The following is a 14,958-nucleotide window of genomic DNA, read 5'->3' as shown; positions in this document are numbered from 1 at the left end:
AATCATAGAAAAACCTCACCACGAAGTACAAAGAGGAAAAGATTGTTTGGGGATTGTTGCAAACATTCAAGAGATCGTTGATACCTTACGTCCTTCTTTGGCTTTATGGATGATCCAAATTATTTTTCACGCCCTGTAGACAAACATATTTCATGTTTTCTTCATTTTACAATAAAAGATGGTTTGGGAAGAATAAGGCCTGACCATATAGACTACCTCCTTAACAAAAAGGGAAGGGAATTGACCCAAACATTCAAATTCTAAGGAGCTACAGAGCTAAGGAATTAAGAAGCTGAAGCTTTGCATTATGGGGACTAAGAGGATATGGTAAACATTTCTGATATTTTAAGAGTCTTTATTGATTTTATGTCATTGGTAAAAGGACAACTGCTTAATGCAAGCTGAATTTAACATTTTCTAGATTTTCAAACGTACAGAGAAATTAAAATAGAAACTACTGTACACGCTGCAATTTAAAAAGTCTGTTTCTAGTGTGTATGTATGTGAATATACACATGAACACATACATATATGTGTTTTGATTAGTAAATGTGTAATGATCTTCTATAATTTAAAAAATATATATAAATATGGAATCTTACAGTATGTAACCTTTTATTTTGAGACTGGCTGCTTTCATTCAGCATAAGGCCTTGGAGATTCATGCAAGTTGTTTCATGTACCAGTACTTAGTCCCTTTATTTAAAAACATTTTATTGAGATACACTTTACATACCATATAATTCACCCACTTAGTGTTCAATTCAATGTTTCTTAATATATTCACATTGTTGTGCAACTATCACCACAATCTAATTTTACATTTTAGTTCCCCTGTCCCCTTCCAAGAATGCCTGTACCCATTAGCAGTCAATCTCCATTTCACTCCCACCTTGCCCAGTCCACAGCAACCACGAATCTACTTTTTTTGTCTCCATAAATTTGCCTATTCTGGACATTTCATATAAATGAAATCATATGTGGTCTTTTGTGACTGGCTTCTTTCATTTTGCATAACATTTTCAAGGTTCTTCTATATAGTAGCAATGCATCTGTATTTCATTTGTTTTTACTGCCAGATAATACCCCATTATATGGATATACCACATTTTATTTATCTATTTATCACTTAGTGGACATTTGGGTTGTTTCTATCATTGGGGCTATCATGGATAATGCTGCAGTGAACATTCCTGTACTATTTCTTGTGTGGACATATATTCTCATTTTGAGTATATACCTAGAAGTGGAACTGCAAGATCATATGGTAACTCTATATTTAACTTCTTGAAGGACTGCCAAACTGTTTTTCAAAGTGGTTGCACCATTTTATGTTCCCACCTAAGTATATAAGGGTCTCGATTTTTCCACATCCTTGTCAACACTTTTTATTGTCCATTTTTTTTATCAGAACCATCCTAGTGGATGTGAAGTGGCACCTCATTGTGGTTTTGATGTGCATTTCCCTGATGACTAATGTGCTTTAATGTGCTTACTGGCACTTTTTCCTCTCACCCCCATTTGGAAAGCTCTTACCTCTTTTTCCTCCCACAATTTTGAGGTTTTGCTTTGACTTATTTAGTACTTTTACATCATAAATATTATTGAATTGTTCCCTGAAGTATGTCCCTTTTGATTAGAGTCCTTACTTAGCATTCATATAACATTCCCAAAGAGTCTGTCATTTTCCACTTTTTCTATCCCTTTCATTTTTATTTGGTTAAAAACCTTTCTTAAATATTCTCAGAGAGGTTAAGCGGGTAATACACTCTCTAAAGTTACATTTATGATATGGTTCCCCCTTGTAGAGGGGATGATATCTTCACTGGAAATAGGGATTTCTGATTATAGCCTTTTTCTCTTGGTAATCTGTGGATACTCTTCCACTGTCTCCTAATTCCCAGCGTTGTGGACTAGAATTCTGATGTGAGCCTTATACTTTATAGGTATACCATGTTCTGTCTGGAAGCCTCCAAAATGAATCCCTGGAGTTCAAAAACTTTACCAGGATAAGCCTAGGTGTGTTTTTTCCAACACTGAGGTCTTTCCTGGAACATCAATCTGCATAATGAACTCTGTTTTTAGCTCACGAAAAATTTATTTATTTATTTATTTACTGCTTCTCTTCCATTTGTTCCTTTTTCTGTAAATTATATTAGCCACGTTAGGTGTCCTGAATCTATTCTCCAAGTCTCTTACTTTTTTTCAATCTATTTGTATTTTTGGCTCTGGGCTTCGACTCTTCCAGGCCATTAAATGATCATATTCATTCCTTTATTCAATAATTATGTACAGGGTGCTTACCATGTGCAAGCCTGTGTTCTAGACATTGGGCATTGACAAAAGGTCAGCAGGTATACAAGAGAAAATATTCCTGCTCTTATTGTGCTTACATTTTAGTGGAGATTTTTTTTTTAAGTGTATGTGCATGGATTGAAAGTCAGGTGGTAATAAGTATTTAGATGGGAAATCATGCTTTTGCTCCATAATTTTTTTTTGTACTTCACTTGAACTTCCTTAAGTGCTCCTATTGTTTATTATTTTCATATTCAAGTTACTGTCTCCTCTGGCATTTCTATTTAGTTGGTCTACTGCATTGTTTAAGTGCTTTTTCTCTTTCTGGTTGCCTGGCTTCCCCAGATGACTACTTTTTCTTTGTTACTTCAGAGGGGCTTAGGTTTCATTGTTGGAGGACCACCGGTAGGAGCAGTCTCAAGAGAACAGAAAGGCAAAGCAGCCTCTACCCCTGTAGATGGGCAGGGCAGCAGGCCAGCTGCCAGCCCTGTGGAGGCCCAGGAGGAAGGCTCCCGGCTCTCAGGTCTCCTTACATCTCCCATCCTCAGGGATAGGGAGATAGCAGACCCTGCCTCTTTCCCTTTTTCCCCACTAGGGGAGTCCATGGATCTCTACCAAGCCAAGCTCTTTTCTGGATCTGCCATTCTTATCCTCACTCTGAGGGTCTTCCAGCCCTTGAGGAACAAGCCCTGGGTCAGCTCTCCCTGATAGAGCTCCCACAGAGCTCAGGCCTCACTTGTTCATCAGGTCCAGGGGTCATCTGGCTCAAGAGTGGCAGATACAGGCTGGAATTAGTAACAGAAGGATAGGGAGATTTCACCTTCCCAGAACCCTCTCTGAAAAGTAAGTCCTGGTTACAGACTAATCCTAAAAACATTCAAATCTTGGCAAAGAAGTCAACATTTTAAAAAGCCTCTGTGAGGTCCAGAGGGTTGTATCATGTTCAGCTACTGTCCTAAATGTTAAACTCTGAGAAATAAGGAAGACCTTAATGTTAGTTGGATTTAAAGGATATTGACTAGATGGATGAATCTCAATTACGTTTTATAAAAGCAATCAGACAAAAGAAAGTGCATACTGTATGATTCCATTCATATAAAATTATGGAAAATGAAAACTAATGTACTATAGGGACAGAAAGCAGATCAGTGGTTGCCTGGGGGCCAGGGAATTAGGTGAGTGGGTTATAAAAGGGTAAGAGGAAACTTCTGGAGGTGATGAAAATGTTATCTTGACTATGATAATTGTTACAGGAGCGTTATGTTAAAACTCATCAAACTGTACACTTTAAATATGTGCAGTTTATTTTATGTCAATTATACCTCAATAAAACTTTAAAAGAAGTGTTTTTTTTTGTTTGTTTGTTTTTTGGGCTTTTTTTGGCCATGCCCTGTGGCTTGCAGAATCTTAGTTCCCCAACCAGGGATCGAATCCGTGTTCCCTGCAGTGGAAGCGCAGAGTCCCAACCACTGGGCCACCAGGGAATTCCCAAAAGAAGTACTGACTGGGAAAAACATTTGTAATTTACATCACTAAGGGCTGATATCCCTAAATATAAAGAAAATCTAAAAATAAAGAAAAACACTAACAGGTAAGAGAAATGAACAGAAAGTTACTGAGCTTTTGAGAGTTTGAAATTTTCCATAATAAAAAATACATATAATTTTCAAAAAAATATTAAAACACCTTCCCTCACCCTCATACAATACACAATACAATTGAAGAGATACAAATATACTTACAAAGCTATCACACGTTTGGAGCACACTGCAACGTATATTTGAGTGGTGATGAATACTGAATGATGAAATGATCAAAGCTGGGGTAGAGGATCAGGCAAGTCATCCTGGAGGAAATGAGTATGAGCCTAGTCTTGAGGTAATGTGGGTTTGTGTAATTTTTTAATGGCAGAGAGGGAGTAGAAAGCAGAAGAGAGTTCATATGAAGAAAAATATATGGACAAAGGCAATGTGGTGGTAGAAAATGAAGATAGTTTCTGAAAAGGACTCGGTTCACCATTTCTAATACAACCATGGAAATCTCTTGTCACAAAAAGGTTATATGATGCAGTGTAAAGAACACACAGGAAAGGAAATGAGATCCAGTTCAGTGTATGAGGGTTTGGAATGGATCAAAATCATTTATGTTATTTATGTACCACATTCAATCTTTGCCATGTCTATGCTCTACCTATATTAGTATTTTTCTTTAAACAGACTTGTGTTTTTACCTAGATTCATTCTAAATAAGATCCACGAAATGAAATATTACAATTTTTTCTAATACACTAAAATAAACACATCTTTCATGCCTTTAGCAGCATATTTATTCTTAAAGTTATATTAAAATTTAATTCTTTCACTTACTCCATATGCTCGTTTTTCTCCCCACCAATAACCCTTAGGTGCATCTCCCTTGAAAGTCAAGGAGTGGAGGGCTACTAAAAGACTGTCAGATTGAGCCAGGTTCCTTACCTGTTCATATCTCTCAATTTTTAGCATCGTTTGATAGGATATCCTACATTTGGAAATATTCTACACCAAATAAAAAAGCAATCCAACACATGAAACTTAGAAGCAACAAGTAACTTTCAATTAATTTTGAAAAATCCACGAAGACAAAAGAAATAGAACCTAAGAAGCATTAGTAACTACTGAGAAAACAGAGCAGCCTACTTCAGAAAACATAACATGTTTAAACGTGTGTTTAAAGTAGAGAGACAGTGTGGTGTGATGACAAGAAAAACTGTTTTAAGGTCACAGAGACCTTACTTTGAATTCCACATTTACCACTTAAACAAACTACTTAAATTTCTTGGCACTTCGCTTTCTTCATCTCTAAAATGATGATAATAGTTACCTGTCCTGGTTGTTGTGAGGATTAAATAAGCCAATATTTGTAAAGCATTTGTAGGTGGTCAACAATTATTACTATAGTACTGATGACATTTTTACTTGTTTCCTCTTTCAACCTGGCAAAATCAAGAGATGCTACAGTCTTTAAACTTACCAGCTTATAATCAATTTTGTAACCTATGCTGTATGTCCAAATTCAGTTAGAAATTTGAAAACCTTTTGAATACTTTACAATATGCTAAAATTACACTCAATAAGTTTTTATAATCCTAAACTAAATGTTGCTTTGAGTATAGAATATAAAAATATTAAGCAATATGTATGTGTATATATTTTGGAGAAATTTTATCTTTATCAATTTAAACCAGTTCTACTCTGGTATATTTCCTTTTTTTTTTTTTTTTGGCCACACCACACTGCATGTGGGATCTTAGTTCCCTGACCAGGGATGGAAACCGCGCCCCTTGCATTGGAAGTGTGAAGTCTTAACCAGTGGACTGCCAGGGAAGTCCCTGGTATATTTCCTGTGGGGCAAAGCATGGAGTCTTTTTTTTTTTAAATAAATAAAATAAATAAATTTATTTTAAAAAAAAGAATACAAACATACTTTTATTTTCTCCCATTCTTTAAAAAAACAAAACAAAAACCTCTTGTCTTCCACTGGACAAATTGGGAAAATTTGAATTGAAAATAATCATTATCCTAACTACTTGTAATACAAAACATAAATAAAAACCTTAAGCCCATAATGATACTCAAAAACAAGGAAGAATTAAAACAAAACAAAAAACCTCCTTGGTCACTACTGTGGCACCTACTCCATAACTATTTATTCTGAAAATACAGGAAAATAATTAAGGTTTATCCAGCCTGACTAAGATGAACTTCAGCTCAAAAGCACGTAGTGTTAATCACTGGGCCGCCAGGGAAATCCCTGGTATATTTTCTATGCGGCACAAGTAGCTGAGTACACAGAGGGTCAGTATGTTAAGCAAGAAAAATCTGGGGAGTGAGAGATTCTAAAAAAATCGGTGATAAATTGTGAATCACTATATTGTACACCTGTAACTTATGTAATATTGTACATCAACTATACTTCAACCAAAAAACCCTAAATAAACAAAAAATTGGTGACAATGGTATTGAAATGGGGAACAAAAGTGTTGTCACTTTCATTGTCTGTGCATAACGTGAATATGACAAAGAAGGGTTAACGATCTAAACGAAGTTTTACGATGTACAGAACTGAAGGCAATCAGTCTCAAATTTGTATTGTATTAAGGTCTTAGATAGAGTTTAAAAAAAAACATGGTGAAAAGAATTGGGAAGATATTTCGGGAGGTGTTAGTCTTTCTGACCATGATGGAATATTGGGGGGCGGGGCAGGGGGCAGAAAAACATGCCTCATGAAGCCGAGTTTAAGGATAAACTTTTGACCCTGAGATTTTAAAATATGCAGATCTGAATTTCTGTTAGTTGTGTTGATAAAAAAAAAAAAACCCATGGGAATAGTTAAAAAGCTTTTAAATCTTTACTACAGAAAAGATTTTTTTATCAATACAAAGAAGCTCTTCAGTTGTCTATTTCAACTTATTTTAATATTAGTAAATAAAAAGGTAGACATATCACCTTCCTTAGGACATAAACTTTCACGGGTAACAAGCAGAACTAATGTTTAGGTAACAGTTTAACATCTTGAGGGTTCTTAATAAAATTTAAACTCCATTTAACATAAAATCTCTCTCCATAGTATGCACTCATGCCATTTGGATTACTAAGAGTTAATGTTTGGAGATGCTGTTCAATACCAATATAAAGTTCCCTTCTTTTCTGTTATAGGTTCGTCTCTGAAAATTTCCTTATAAATCTTTCAATCTGCTATCTGTATCACGTGAAGGCAAGTCCAGCAGTTAAAATCTGCCCAATTCACAGACACTATAAGATCTGATGAGGGAATTCCCTGGTGGTCTAGTGGTTAGGACTCGGCACTTTCACTGCGGAGGCCCAGGTTCAACCCCTGGTCGGGGGACTAAAATCCCAGAAGCCGCACAGTGCGGTGTTAAAAAAAAAAAAAATCTGATGAGTGAGGGAGATCTGGAACAATTATTACACAGAAATATTTAAGCTCAATAAATATTTAAATAAATGAATGAATGTAACATTTATACCTGATTAAGTAAACGCAATAAACAGTAAAACTCTTGTATTATTCCTATAAAAAAAAAAATCACAGGGCTTCCCTGGTGGCGCAGTGGTTGAGAGTCCGCCTGCCGATGCAGGGGACACAGGTTCGTGCCCCGGTCCGAGAAGATCCCACATGCCGCGGAGCGGCTGGGAAGATCCCACATGCCGCGGAGCGGCTGGGCACGTGAGCCATGGCCGCTGAGCCTGCGCGTCCCGAGCCCGTGCTCCGCAATGGGAGAGGCCACAACAGTGAGAGGCCCGCGTACCGAAAAAAAAAAAAAAAAAATCACAGATTGCATAATGTTTACATCAAACCCTATGACCCATGCACATTAAGAGATAAAGCAACTTTCTCTTATTTTTCAAAAGCCAGGACTTGGCATCATGGTGAGATGGGAAGCACATAAAATTTAGTAATTTTGAACACAGGCTCTGCTACTACTCACCACGTAGCTTTAGGCAAGTTGCTGTCAACAGCCTCAGTTTCATTATCTCTGAAAAGGTAATAACAGGGACTTCCCTGGTGGCGCAGTGGTTAAGACTCCCCAGCTCCCAATGCAGAGGGCCGGGGTTCGATCCCTGGTCAGGGAACTAGATTCCACATGCATGCTGCAACTAAGAGCCAGCGAGCCACAACTAAGAAGCCTTCATGCCGCCACTTACAGCCGGCACAACGAAATAAATAAAATAAATATTAAAAAAAATAAAACCACAACAGGGATTTTAAAAAAAAAAGGCAGTAACATCCACTATCCCACAGAATGGGGAGAGGATAAAATTGATTAACACTTCACTAAGTAGCTTCATCCCTTAGCTCTTTTTACCACATGACCAATGTGCTAACTACTTTAAACTTCTGTTTCCCACTTGCTCTACACCTTCCTCTTATTCCTTCTAATTGTTCCTACTGCTTGCAATCTCCTTGTCTAGACCTGCCTTCAAGAATCAGTTGTGTCCTGTCCTCTGAGATACCTGTCCAGGGTCCCCTCTGGGCAATATTATAATCCTCTCCAGAATTTGTGATCCAAAGTGGTTTCTTTTTGTTTTTATTAAACCATTAATCACAATATAATAAGTAAATGGTAGCTTTTATTTTTGAGTGTTGTGTCACACACATGTTAAGTGCTTTATGTTCATTTTCCCATTAATTCACAACCACCCTGTGAAGTAAGTAGTACTCTTATTCCCTTTATCAATGAGTAAAGTAGGCTTAGAAAAGTTAAATAACTTGCCCAAAGTCACTCAAGTAATAATTAATACATATTAGCACTGCTCCTAATTAGTAATAATTAGTAGGACTGAGATTCAAAGCCAGGTGCATGGCTCCAAAGCCATTCTGCTGCCTTTGGTGGGGAACTTATACTTCCTTTGCCTTTGTAGCCTTAGGAAAAAAGTACACCTGGCATGAACATGTGTTTAGTGAGTAAAAAAAGGAAAAGAACAAGTTTGTACACTGAATTGCCTATTGTGTGTAATTCACCTGGACGTGGAGGTACAAAATTATCCAACAAAATCTCTACCCTCAAGCAGCCTACAGTCAGTCTATCTGGGAGAGAGACTAGTGAACTGGTGATTGCAATACAGTGTGGTACATGCTATTTCTATGGACAGGCTTCAGAGAAAACATAGGAGAGGGCACCTAAACTGGATGGGAGGAGGAATATAGTCAAGAAAGTTGTTAGGTTAAGTCTGAGTTTCTGCTTTTCCCTTCAAAACCAAAATTAAGTAGGATTTTACTAGACTGGCATTCTAGTAGCTGGCATGGCAGGGATGAATGTACTTTTTGTTAAAACTGAAGTATAGTTGACTTACAATATTATATTAGTTTCAGGTGTACAACATAGTGATGTGATATTTTTATACATTACAAAAGGATCACCACAACGTACATCTTTTTAAAATTAGTTTAGATTATGTCTACATTTATATTTCTATTTTATATCAAATTACCTGTCTAGTTCAAATAAATACCATCTTCTAAAAAAACACATTTTAAAGGATGATCTGCTTTCTAAATATGTTCAATTTATATGACAGTACATCATATTTTTCTCTCCTCACAAAGGAGAAACAATTAAAAAAAAGGGACTGGTTCCATAACTGGTTAGTATGAGAAGTGCTTGCAACAAAACCACAATCCATTTAGGATTTTAACTCAGAAGAACAAGTGGCTACAACTTATCACATCTCAAGTAACTGCTCCAAAACCACTATCTATCCTCAAGAACATTTTACTAAGCAAAAACCAAACCAAAACAAAACAAAAACAAAAAAACACAAACAAAAAAAACTGAGGTTTTCCCCATATACGTTTCCTTCCTTCCGCCCCCCCGCCCCCCCCCTTCTAATTTAACCCTACAATAATGGTATACAATTTAGATAATGGATTTCCATCAGTTGTTCACTTAACCAAACAATAGTTCATTCAAGTGGATACTTTCTGGGCTGTCATGGAAAACGCCAAAATAAAATGCCTTATTAAATTCGAGTTAGATTATATCTGTCACTTCTTCCTTGTCCAAAACAATTACTATGAAAGAAAATAAATTAAGCCTAGCACTGTCACTTATTACAATGTTGGTTGCTATAAAAAATTTTTTACCAGTTTTCTAGGTGGTTACTAATAGATTAAATGATTTCAACACTGTTCTAATCTGAAGAAAGCAGATTTCCCCAAACATTATGGGACCAGTAAGGATGAAATAATAAAATAAAGTAGAGGTGATAAGGAATGCACTTGTTTGCGTTTTGTGGGATTAGTGAGACAACAGCAAAAACAAAAGCTTAATGGGATTAAAATCTAAGGACAGCAAACACAAACAATCAAGAAAGTGCAGCTTCCAACACACAATCACAAAAGAGAACCTAACTTCTTTAACCTAGAGTTTGCAGAGAATCGGGTTCAAGTACAAAGTAGGTTAACCTTCTTGTCTTTTTTTAATTGAAGTATAGTTGATTTACAATGTGTTATTTTCATCTGTACAGCACGATTCAGTTTATATATATATATATATACACACACTTTTATGTGTATTCTTTTTCAGATTCTTTTCCCTTATAGGTTATTACAAAATATTGAGTATAATTCTCTGTGCTACACCTTAGGTCCTTGTTGAGGTTAACCTTACTTTCAACTTATCACCCTATTTATTTAGCAAAATGAAAAATAACCTGGTGGGGAAAAAAAATAACCTGGTGGGCAAAGAGTTTCCACAAAACCTTTCTTATCTTCCCCTAGTAAATTCTCTCACTAAAAGGAAAAGATAAACAAACGGAACTTTTCTTGATAAGCCTTATCTTTAAGTTAGAGATTTTTAAAAATTCATGAATGCTTGCTAGGACAAGAGAGGGTCAACAGCAGTTTACAGCAAAGAACTGTGATGTTACTTGCTACAGGGGACAGTTACAATCATGAAATCCAAAGGAATTGTAAGAGATTTTTATTCCCTTAACCTTTATTCACGCACTAGAAGAGTTTTCGACAATTTATGAAACTTACAGACTTAAAATATAAAGGGCTTCAAACTATGGCTGTATTTAATACCATAATGTTAACTCAGATTTTAATGGCATGTTAAAAATTCAAAACCACAATTCCCCCCAGTAAATGTAACCATTACCATTTAGAGAAAATAATAGGGATAATCACATTTGTCAAATTTATTTAACCTGAAGCTATGTTAGTCACCATAATGACCTACTGTACTTTTGTTCTTTCATTAAAGAATTCTCAGACCATTCACTATTGAGTTACTGTTTAACTGGTAAACTGAGGCAAAATACTGAATAACTTGCAAAGTCACAAGTGCAAAGTCCACTGTACAAAACTACTGAACCAGGCTCCCTGTTTATGTACTCTTCCAGATATAATTTAAACTGAGCAAAAGATGAATTCTAAATTCCGCATAAATTGCCTCTAACTGTGCCTTTCTTTTTGCTTGAAAACGCTTTTCATACATTGCCACCGATTCAGTTTCACCTGTAGGTAATGAACACAGAACTCATTGTGGGGAAAAACAAACCAGAATGTGAAAAAAGTAAGATAAGTTATCAGATATACAAGGGAGTGAAACAGTTGATTGAAAAGTACTTTAACCACAATACCTTTTCTCCATTCTTAAAAGAGGCATTTTGAATATTTTAGTTACTATTTCTTTCACGAAAACCCCCCGTTTCCCAATGCTCCCACATTGAGTACTCACCTGATTCATCTGAAGGCTGAATCCGGGCTTTTATTTCTGCTAAGCTGGGCTCCCCCTCTTGGGAGACCGATGCTGCTGCCCCCTCCTCTGTATCCTCTACCTTAGTCACGGTGAAGTGCGGCATTGCTGTAGTTAGGAACCCGTGCCCTCCCTATATTTAAGCTTCCTTCCAGTCTACCTTCCCTGCCTACCTCTTCCTTGCTGTGCCCTTTCCGACTCCGATCACTGCCCACAGGAGACCTAGCCTGGGAATCGGGAAGTACTTTCAGCTCACGTGACCTACAGCCCCAAGGGAGTGGAACCTAGAAGACACGCCTTCCACAGTGTTTACCATTCACTTAAAAGGATTAAGCACTCCACCTCTTGCTTATTGTTATTAAACTCTAAGAATCCCAAGAACTGTTTAGGCTGCTTTCCCAGAGCTGCCAATGGCTGGAGAGTGGGCAGAATGCATGGAACTCCGCCCACTGTGTGCTCACCCTCCTGTTTCCTTAAGTTATTTGCACGTCAGGATCTCAACCTCTGCTCTCATATCTCACAGGAGAAAGAAGATTAGGGAACAGTTCATTTTGTAAACTTTTCGTTTTAAAGAAAGACTTACACTTACATTAATTTAGAAAATCAAACTATTTGTAAGCTTCTGTTGTTGCTTTATTTCAAAGCATACTGAAACTACTCATACAAATCAATAAAAGTTTTTTCTTATCTTTCAGATAAGAACATTCACTTGGCAAGTATTTAATGAATATCTATATATTTTATACAAGATATAGTTCTAGATGCTATAGTGTATACAAGGACATCCAAGAAGAGACATTAACTTTCCCGAAACTCCAAGTTGTTTAAAAGAGCAAAATATTTTTAAAGGGAAGAGTTCAGAATTTTTTGTACTGTACAGAGTTTAAACATTGTGTTTTAAAGAAAAAAAAACAAGAAAATCCCTGATTAAGAGGTGTACAGTTCCTTCAGCACACACTTAAAATAACATACTTAACTTTATCAGATAACTGTGTTCTCAGTTGATGACTTTAACTACAGAGTATAAGGCCCTATCTCTGCACCTAGACAAGGGAGTTCAGTAACTTGAGCTCTGTGCTATTTTCCATTAATGATGTAATATGAGGGCTTTGTTGTTAGTAACACCTGACAAACAAGACTGTACTAAATTTAAAGAAGAATGATGGTTTATAATCCCCATTTATTCCAGTATATACCACTTCTAAAAGAGAATGAAGCCAATAGTTGTTAAAGACCTACTCTGTGCTCTGCATTGCACTAGAAACTTTCTGTTATGATCTCATTTAATCATCACAGCAACAGAAACATTAGGCTAGGAACTTGCCCAAAGTCACAGAGTTTGTAAATGGTGAAGCCCCACTTAAAAACCTCTAATACTCTTGTTGGTAGGCAGCATAGAAGTTTCATAGAAAGAAAACTCATATACACTTACCTCATTTTATTTCATGGGCTCCTGTTTAACACTGGTTTGTAATCTTGGCAGCACCATTGGTATCACCTGGGGAGATTTTAGAACAACTAATGCCTGGTCCCATCCCAGCTATTCTGATATAATTCCTCTGGAGTAGAACCTGGGCAAAAGGACCTGTAAAAGTTCCTGCAGGTGGTTCTAACAGGCAGCCAAGGTTGAGAACTATCAATACTACAAGAGAAACGTTTGTCACTTGAGAAGCCTTTGAAACTGCTTTTTATCTCTGATAGAAACTAAATCAGGTGTGGTAGCGCCCTTGGTGATTTTTCCATATTTACAACTCAGGTAGCTACTCTGCTGATTTACTCAAAGGAACTACCAAATTGTCAGAGTTCAACATTATATTCTAGGTTCCAAATTTATTAATACCTTAGTGCCATTGGATATTTCCAATGGGATCTTACTTTTCATATTTAATTTATTAAGAGAGTTGAACTGTGGCTAATCTTTTATAGTCAGTGGACAGAAACAATGACTCATGTTTATAAATCTATGTACAGCTTGTACACATAAGCCTATGTACAAATGTTATCCTGTCACCTCTCCCCTCTAAAAAAAAACCCCAAACTAAACAAGTAGGAATGTAACAAATTCCTGTTAAAACGATGAGTAATTTATTTACCAACTTGAGAGAAAGCTAACTTACCAATAGTTCTCTCCTAGACTGGACTGTAGATAACAGTGCAGGGGCATAAAATATTCAAGGCAAGGTTAAAGTAATATAGAAAACGTTGCGGGCGGGGAAAGTGGCAAAGAAGAGACGTGTAAGTGCTATATAGGAACAGTGGTTAGACAGAGAAGGTGGGATGTAAGAAACAGCTATTTAAAGTACAACAAACTACCACAAAGAGTATACCATTCCACAGCCATCATGATGGCTAAAACTGGTAAGACTGACAATTTTGGTGAGAATGTGGAATGAAAGGAACTTTCATACATTGTTACTGGAGTGTAAATTGGTTCACCCACTTTGGAAAGGGGTCTGGTACTTTCCCCTATAATCCAACAATTGCACTCCTCGGTATTTACCCCCCTGAATGAAAACAGTATAAGAATGTTCACAGCAGTTTATTAACAATAGGCCAAAACTGGAAACCCAAGTGTATATCCACAGGAGAATGGATAAACTCTGATATATTCATACAAAGGATTACTATTCAGCTATAAAAAGGAATGAACCAGTGTGATACCTACAACAATATAGGTGAATCTCAGAAACATTATGCTAGGTGAAAGAAGAGTACATAAACAAAAGTTTTTGTTTATGTTTTTTTTGTTAAGAGTACTTAAACAAAAGAGTACCTAATATATGGAGCCACTAATAGGAAGTTTTAGAGCTGGCAAAAGTAATGTGGTGCAAAACCAACAGGACAATGGTTGCCTTTGGGGGAATGGAAGTGGAGACGGGGCAAGAGAGAACTTCGCAGAGTGATGGTAATATTCCACATCTTGATAGAGTTTAAAGTTCCACAGGTATATGCATTTGTCAAAATTCAGTCAATCTTCACTTAAAATTTGTGTATTTGGGCTTCCCTGGTGGCGCAGTGGTTGAGAGTCCCCCTGCCGATGCAGGGGACACAGGTTCATGCCCCGGGCCGGGAAGATCCCACCTGCCGCGGAGCGGCTGGGCCCGTGAGCCATGGCCGCTGGGCCTGTGCGTCCGGAGCCTGTGCTCCGCAACGGGAGAGGCTGCAACAGTGAGAGCCCCGCATACCGCAAAAAAAAAAAAAAAAAAAAAAATTGTGTATTTCATGGTATGAAAAGTTTAACTCAAAAGAAAAAAAGCTGCAAACAGATACTGAATTCTAACTAACAATCTGATTTTGAAGTATTTGGGAAAAATGAACTGATATCTGCAATTTGAACCTTGAAACCTTGAAATGCATATACTAAGATAAATGGATAGACATATGACAGGAAAAGTACTATAAAA

The 14,958-nt window shown here is 36.9% G+C and overlaps 1 protein-coding gene across 6 annotated transcripts in view; it reads right to left on the bottom strand.

Annotated features, from left to right (window-relative positions):
- Nucleotides 1–14,958, bottom strand: part of SLC12A6 (solute carrier family 12 member 6) — an 89,318-nt gene that overhangs the window by 58,529 nt on the left and 15,831 nt on the right. For 2 of the 6 annotated variants that reach the window (XM_019935220.3, XM_004310926.4), the window contains exon 1: nucleotides 11,537–11,780. The exons of the other annotated variants lie outside the window; for them this stretch is intronic. In XM_019935220.3, coding sequence (XP_019790779.1) covers nucleotides 11,537–11,660 — 124 coding nt within the window. In that variant the 5' untranslated portion in view covers nucleotides 11,661–11,780. Of the gene's footprint in view, nucleotides 1–11,536; nucleotides 11,781–14,958 lie in introns of those variants that run through there. 6 annotated transcript variants of the gene reach the window in all.

This window comes from Tursiops truncatus, chromosome 2 (assembly GCF_011762595.2).
Source record: "Tursiops truncatus isolate mTurTru1 chromosome 2, mTurTru1.mat.Y, whole genome shotgun sequence".
NCBI classification, from domain to species: domain Eukaryota; kingdom Metazoa; phylum Chordata; class Mammalia; order Artiodactyla; family Delphinidae; genus Tursiops; species Tursiops truncatus.
This window is presented reverse-complemented; position numbering and strand designations above follow the sequence as displayed.